This window comes from Fusarium oxysporum, chromosome 15 (assembly GCF_000149955.1).
Source record: "Fusarium oxysporum f. sp. lycopersici 4287 chromosome 15, whole genome shotgun sequence".
Taxonomy (NCBI): Eukaryota; Fungi; Ascomycota; class Sordariomycetes; order Hypocreales; family Nectriaceae; genus Fusarium; species Fusarium oxysporum.
The window spans coordinates 2,341,653-2,349,317 of record NC_031000.1 but is presented as its reverse complement, the minus strand read 5'-3'; the positions used below and the strand labels follow the sequence as shown (position 1 = coordinate 2,349,317).

At 46.8% G+C, this 7,665-nt stretch overlaps 3 protein-coding genes across 3 annotated transcripts; 1 reads left to right on the top strand and 2 right to left on the bottom strand.

Moving 5' to 3' along the window:
• Positions 1-1,878: 1,878 nt before the first annotated feature.
• Positions 1,879-2,526, top strand: FOXG_15607 (uncharacterized protein; the record flags this gene model as incomplete). Its single annotated transcript, XM_018395692.1, has 2 exons — positions 1,879-2,097; positions 2,227-2,526. 2 exons carry the CDS (start codon positions 1,879-1,881, stop codon positions 2,524-2,526), a joined length of 519 nt encoding a protein of 172 aa, XP_018255938.1.
• A 119-nt stretch (positions 2,527-2,645) lies between these two features.
• Positions 2,646-2,878, bottom strand: FOXG_22094 (uncharacterized protein; the record flags this gene model as incomplete). Its single annotated transcript, XM_018402479.1, has 2 exons — positions 2,646-2,781; positions 2,856-2,878. 2 exons carry the CDS (start codon positions 2,876-2,878, stop codon positions 2,646-2,648), a joined length of 159 nt encoding a protein of 52 aa, XP_018255937.1.
• Positions 2,879-4,292: 1,414 nt separating this feature from the next.
• On the bottom strand, positions 4,293-5,315 carry FOXG_15606 (uncharacterized protein; the record flags this gene model as incomplete). The annotated part of the gene is made up of 1 exon (XM_018395691.1): positions 4,293-5,315. The coding sequence occupies one exon, from the start codon at positions 5,313-5,315 to the stop codon at positions 4,293-4,295; it is 1,023 nt and encodes a 340-aa protein (XP_018255936.1).
• Positions 5,316-7,665: the final 2,350 nt, after the last annotated feature.

The following is a 7,665-nucleotide window of genomic DNA, read 5'->3' as shown; positions in this document are numbered from 1 at the left end:
ATCGACCGTTCTCGACAATCGCAAAGACAAGGGTGCATTATGTGCGATGAGCAAAGGTGACCAAGCTCTATTAACCAACATACAGAGCCCGGATGTTGGATAGTACAGGCAGAGGCTGTACATAAACCAAAATAGTAACATGAGTTACCAGTAATTAGGGAAAGCCGGCCAATCTACGCAATAACCTGATTGCAGGCAGTCCATATGACCTGATCTGTTTTAAATTACCAGCTGTTGTTGATGCATGACAGAAGCCCCTCTACGATGCAAAGACGCGGATTTTTTTTTTCTTTTCTTTTTTTTTTTTTTTTTTTTTTTTTCAGAACACGGAGGAATATCTGATAAATCTAAACTTTCTGGAACCGAGCCTAAAGTTAGGGTAGTGATGCTTAGGCCTATAAAAGATTTTCTTTTCTCTGTCTCTTTTACCCACAATTTGCGTGGCGTGACGAATCTTACAAGCAAAGTGGGATTGTCTCGCGACCACATATTTTACTTCGTATTGCTCGTCTCTAGGTTGATAGGAGCATGAGCGTATTCGCATGGAAACGTGTATCATGAAAGCAGACTTGCACTCATAGCATCACATGCTTCGCATAATAAGTATATAAATTTGATTTACACATCTATGTCAGTCTCAAAACATATTTCTGTATTCCGGTAGATGCCCTTATGTAATCTTCTTAACATAATTTCCCTGGCTAGCGCGCCTCATTACAAAGAGCACAACACAAGTCGATACGATAACACGTCCAGAATGCCACCCACGAACCAGAAATCGTACCGCTATGTCATAATCGTCAAGATTGAAGATAGCGATCTGACTTACGAAGGCAGATCATTAAGCACCTGGTATGAACAAAGCCGGCGGGAAGCAGTGCGGCAATCGTCGAGCACACATCAATTTCATAACCGGCATAGCAGTCGTAGTGCCCACCAAATTAGTTACGAGAGAGCAGTCCATGCGAGCTCTTCGACTCCTAATATTTAATTCCTACGAGCGTTGTATGGGAAAAGATACAAACAACGGAAGTAGTCAGAGTGGCCGAAACACTGGACCAGAGCCAGTGTTGCTAATAATAATAAACAATATCATATTGCCAATATGGACCCCTTCGCAATATTATTGTATTGTCAAGGGGTTTCTATTATATTACCAAACATAACCGTGACTCATATTGTATTTATTGCCAAGAACCCAATATTGCAGACTTTTGATCTCTGCTTTGAGCATTTGAGTTGTATTCCTCTCTTTCTTTAGTATTCCTTGGGTTAACTTAAGACAATTATCCCTAGTGAGCTCTTGAAAGGTTTCCCGTAGTAAACCTTTCTTCGATTTTTTTCCACAACTCGTCTGTCGTTGTTGTAGATTTAAACTGTCTACTAATCACCTCGTCTTGAAATAAACCGACGTCTGGGACCGAAAAATAAACTATTTTCCCTTGTCACAGAGAGTATATATTATCGTATTATGATCATGGTCTGCTCATCATGGTGTATAATAGGCTTGGACCATTGGCTTAGGGAAATTGGTTTTTACAAATGCAGGATTACCTGACCTTCATGTTGATAGATGCGGATATCAATCCGGTTTTGGCCCGAATATCGAAAGACATCTCTCTAATTACCGATTTTTCAAAACGCCACAACTATCGCATTACCCCTTTTCTATGTACCAAACGTGGAAGAACCTATAACTACGCTTTGGTTTATTTACCGAGCCTAATTTGGGTAGATTTAGGCTTGAAACAACTCAATACATTCTACCACCTACCTAGCATGTTCCACATTTTATCCATATAAAGATTTCCATGAACTACGACGCGCTTCATCTGGGACTTGTTGTTAGAACACTATCATACTCGTTATTTTAGTAAAATGATCAACAATCGAGATGTAGAGTTCCAGAATGTCACTCTCCAGCAGATCAAGAAGCCTAGAAACCTTGTGTGCTGCTGGGTCCCCTCCGTATTCTTTCCAAGCGTCGGTCAAGTCATCTCCGTGTTCCATCATGATATCGTAAGCGCCTTGTTGCCTCCTGTCAAGCTTGAATGGTCGCCGGTCCGCCTCGCCTTCGAAAGACATACACCGGACAATGTAAGCAAGTAGCTGTTTAACCACAAGCGTATACCGTCTTTGAATCTCTAGTTTAAATCGGAAATGAAATGGCTTGGCCCTGTCCTTGTCAAGCTCTTTGCGATTAACTTCAAATAAAGCATTCCAAAGAATAATATCGGATGTGATGACGCCTTTGGCGCGATTGACCATCTGATCGAATGCGATATGTATGAACCCAAGTTGACCATCGTCCGCCTCGCCCAGAACGTTCGGATTCACTTCGTATTCCAGGCCGATCAAGTCCCTCAAGAAGCCTTTTTTCCCGCTAAAGTCCTTCAAGTGAAGAGCAGAACCAATTCGACGAAGCCACGCTCTAGCGTAGGAAAGCTGGCTGTTCCTCGCGTCGATACGCCTTGCTTCTCGAATCCGAATATCTCTATCCCAGAGTTGGCACGCGGAAAGCGCTGAAGGTGGTACTATTGTGAGATGTATCTCCTGCTGTTAGCCCTTGAGGCGGGAGGCGAATGAAGTTGAGGTATTTCGGCTTTTAATGTAATCTCCTTCGCATCTTCGGCTGATCCAATAACTTATTGTAAACTCTTAATTCCTTCTCTACTTTGGTCGATGACTTGGCCTCTTGGGCTGACGATGTCGAGAAGGACGATACGGTCCGCATAGAAGGCCAGCTTGAACAGTGCATCGGTGCCGGTGCCTTCTCGCATTCTGATAGCCGACAGGAATCAGAGCAGTAAGTTTCTCCTTCTGTCTGGGTGCCGCAACTGAGGCAGGGATCATACAGCCATTCTTGGTCTGACGACATATTGGAGAGTGCCGGAAAGTTTGGCGTTGTTGGGGAGTAAGAGAGCGACGGCAGGGCTGGCACATATTTGTAATACAGAGCTCTAAGCGTTGTGGAGCAAAGTTGCTCTATCTAGCCACTGATGCAAGAGTTAACGCGCAACAATCGCCTCTTCAGTCAACTCCCCACCCTCTCTCCAACTCATAGACCATGTTCTACATATGTACCTGCTCTTTTTGGATCCTCGCCACCTACGTCCCAATGTTCATCATATATCCTGATCAATTTGTTCCCACTGATTGATTAGCTTCAATATACAGAATCTCTTCTAAGCGCAGTAGTTGACCCATCAATAGTAGCAGAGCGCTACTCAGATGATTCCTTGCAAATACAATCCCCCAGGTTGGACGCAATAATGACCTTTGCTATCGCTGAACGGTGGCCAAATGCCGGCAAATGGTTGAACAGGCACCTAACAGACAAATAGGTAAGATCTGCTAGCATAGTCGAGTGACCTACGCTGGAACCAGCCTAGCGAAGTATGTTCTGATATTATATCTCGTTCTGTCAGTATGTCGACACACCCTTAGGCGCGGATGAGTCCAGCATGAGGTTACTGGTCACAGGTGGGGGGGAGGATTACCTCAACATCCTGGATGACTTAGTACCGAGTTTAAACAAGATGCAATGCATAGAATTAAAATTATTTCGCCGCTTGGGGGGCGGGGGAGGGTTCTGGACTCAAAGTACAGTGTGGGTAATTATGCTATTTACAGTCCGGACGATTTGGTCCTGATGCTCAGAGCCCCACAACTTCTTACACCGAATGGTCCAGCCAGTTTTTAACCCTTCAGTGACACGCCAAGTTCTCCAAGTGTTTGACGTCCTATCTTGCATAGCTAAGCCTCTTCGGCTGATTCTCGCTTGCATGCTCTCAAGTGATTCGTGCGGAGGAGCCTAAATGTCCCCGCAATATAAAATATCTGTCTGCAGTGACTGCCTTGAGTATCTTGCACAGCGTCGACAGCGGTAAGATTAGTCTCCATGCCTTGATCGTGCGACCACCCTTTCAGGCATTTTTAAATGGATTCCCTCTGCACTATTCCACTAATCGGGCACCTCCCTGTGTACTAGTCAGGTCCGAAGAAAGGTGGACTCGCTCTTTGTCCACTGGCCAGAGCTGTTTCCAGACCATCGTCGGTAATCTATCCTCTCCAGGATCTTTTTACGGTTTGGGTCCCATAAACTCCTGTTCTACATTCCTGTTTGCAACTCCGTGACGTGCGGTTACTGGAAAGCATCGCCTTAACTCCATATTCATAGCGGTACGAGACGTTATAGATCAACTCTAACTTAACCAGAAATCATAAATAACTCTTCACGTGGTTTCTTATCCCTTATTTCTAATATTAACAGACAGAGGTAGCTATTAACGTCAGAACTGCCAGTATGAGGCCCAAGCAACCTCATCCGCTTGGTGTTCTCGCGGTCCCTCGTAGACGGATAACCCTCGTCCATATTCAGTGAAGGATAACGGTAGAACTGACTGAGTAAAGCCCATCGAATCAGGCGGCATAGTAGTCGTTTGAAATGGTCCTAAACCCATCATATCAAACATGACGCCTGTAACCTCCGAGGTGCCAGATTCCGGCTGAGAAGAGATTCTCGGGGTTAACAGGAAACTACCTCCATTTAGACTCTGCGTATCCAACTCTTTGGCGCCGCTAGCACCACTTGGGCTTCCATGGCAGGGGCTCAGAGAATTACCATAGGTATCAAAGGCAGTAGAGCAAGCGACTAGCCTATTCACACACTTCTGCGCCTCATTCGTGATGTATTTCTGGATGAGAACGCAATTGCATTCTGTATGCCGCAGTAATTGGGTCTTTAGGTGGTAAGTTTCGGCGGTTAGAGAGTCGAGACACGTCATGAGATACCGATTCTGGTCCTCCATAGCTTCTTCTTGAGAAGCGAGTGCTAAGGCTTCATCACGCTTGCGGAGACGACACTTATTCGCCGCAATGCGATTACGTTCGAGCACTCGGCGCCGGCGAGGATCCTTGGGAAGATTATCATCATCAAACTCCTCCTGTTGATCCACTACCTTCTGCTCTTTTGGCTGCTTCTTAGGTTTTCGGCCCCTTTTCCTTGGCTTGGGTGACTCTACAGCCTGCCCAAAGACACTGGACTCGAAAAGTGCCTCATTTTCTTGTGATTGTCTTCGGTTGTGGGCCCGCCGGTTTAACTTCTTGTCTCCCATAACGGGTGGTAGTATATTTTGCAGTATTTCGCTACCTCCAAGGTTCTTGAATTGCGCGGGCTGAGTCGGCAATGTGTTGTAGGTGGACCCGACACCCACTTCCATCAGGACCGGCGAGGCATCAATTGCCCCCTTAAAGAATGAGCTAGCGCCTATTTGGCTTGGCGTTGGCCGATATGTTATATGGTTTCGAGACATTGAGGAAGCGGTACTCATCATGCAGGATGGTGGGATCATCAGTACGGTGTGGTGGCGATAACTTCTGGGTGAGAACAAAAGGCAAGCTCTCCCAGCAGTGAAGAACAGGACTATAAGAAGATCATATAAAGTGATCTAGGTCCGTGGATTGTAAATACCGGCACCGTTAATAAGCTGCGATGAGAGGTCTTCAAAGGCCGAGGTTGACATCCTGGATATGGCAAAAGAGCGAATTCAAGTAGAGTTGCCCAAGTAGGCGGGCCAAACGACATGAGTACGGCACGGGAGGACCGAGGAGGATGCGAGTATTAAATATAGCAGTGTTCACAAGCAACTAACAGACCGGATCGCGGTGCCGGGCGCAGTGCGCACAAGCATATCTGTACCTAGCGAGTAACATAGCATCAGCGGAGACTAAGCTTAGGACAACCAGGCCATGAGCAAAAAACAGACTTTTCCCGTGGGAGCGGGATGTTCAAACGCCCATCTTCGAAACCCCCGGAGATCAAAAGTTCGCTTTGTTTGAGGAGATAACCTATGCGGCCATGATTGGCCAATCTGCCGAGCGTTTCGGATTCCGGCAATTAGTCACCATCCATGTCGTTGAGCCTCGAGGGGGCAGGCAATTTCACTGGGCCAATAAAACACATAGAGTCATGCATGTAGAAATGCTCGGCTCGCTTGAAGCTCTTAGAGCTATGATATGCAGCGGCCTGGACGGGCACCAACGAGGTTGCGAAAGTGGGAGATTGGTGGGCGGTTTACGGTATGCGGCATGTGATTGTGCTTGGACTTTTGGAGATGAGGGCTCTGCATCGACGATAACCGGACACACCAGCTCACCGGAAGGGCGCCGAGTAGGGGGCCAGATGAGGATACGGCCGGGAGCATCTTATCCGGAGTCCTCATCCGACGTGTAATGCGGGGAATTAGAGGGGTACCATATTGTTGAATGTTGGAGGGTTCACCCTCAACTTCAGGATTAAGGTTCAGGATTAAAGTTTGACGCCCTAAACTTAGATCGTAGGACTTTCACCTAGGACTTTCTAGGACTCAAGTCCTAGAAGGAACCAGTCAAAGATATAAGGTCTCAATGGTCCTTCGATTGCGAAAGGATCAAGAAATATACACAATTCACCTTAATATCTGACACATATGCTCGTCACAAGAACTAGCGCCAGGTCCTCACAGCCATCTGCATCATATTTTCACTCGATCTCCTAACGCCACGTAAACTCTGTGTTAGAGCCATGGAGAGCGTCGGACGTCTGCTATGTGGTAGTTGATGATCGGTGGGTGCTCTTGCCGGTAGCTCTTGAGGCTCCGCAGACACTGTGGATCGTCAATTTGTCGGCTTCAGTCAGAGGTGACATGGCGCAGAAGATCGCGCCGTGGATAATTCAAAGTCTACCTAAGCTAGTTGTGCGTTTCTTGATGAAATCTGTTTTGATTGGTGGTCACTGCGTATGAACCCTGTGTCACCGACATCATAAGTGCGTTTTCTATATGTTGAATCCCAGCCCAGGCGAACCGTCGTATTGCAGTTAATAAATAGTGAGAATGAGATGTTTGGGACCAGCAGCCACAAAAGAACTCAATGGGCTTCAACCCGCGTTGTTTTGAGTCGACGGAGCACGCCACGAACACCACGCGTCCACCAGTGACAGCGACAACATCTGAGCAGCAGTACAACCCACGGAAGTGTGACGGCGGAACCTAAACATTCGAGCGTCGCCAAGATTTTCCACTTTTACTGGCGTAATAAATTCTTTTGGCGTCATCGTCATTCTCCGCTTCCCCGCCAAATCCTGCGCCTGGACACTGTATACTGCTCTCACTAAGTGAAGAGAAGGCATTTTAAGTCAAGCTACAGCTGTCGATTAGGCAAGCGATGCGTCTCTGATGTGCTATACCGAGTACGGTTTAGAGGCCATGGCGAGGCGGCTCGAAACTCTCCGACCGGTCTGCAACGGTACCGCAGGATGTGTTTGCCAGCAGTATCCATGATATCCGGCAGTCGTTGGCATGTGAATATGACTGATTGCCAAGTTGAAGAGGGGCTTTTCACTATAAAAGGATACCTTTCAGAAAGTGCCATTTATGATGTCACTCTATCGCTTTTACGACGTAGCTACTCCTCTCTTTTTTCAATGTCGATTGCCATTGGCCATTATTGACACAACGCCACGCTCAGGCTGTTGGGATCTCAACCTTCCCTTTCTCGCCAACGGCCGCACACACCATAGCCACCCTCGAGGCCAGGGCGAATTCCAACTCATGAAACCGGACCTTTCAATTACACCTGAAATTGAGTAGCCTGGATATATCTAGACCTCCTCCCCTCCTATCC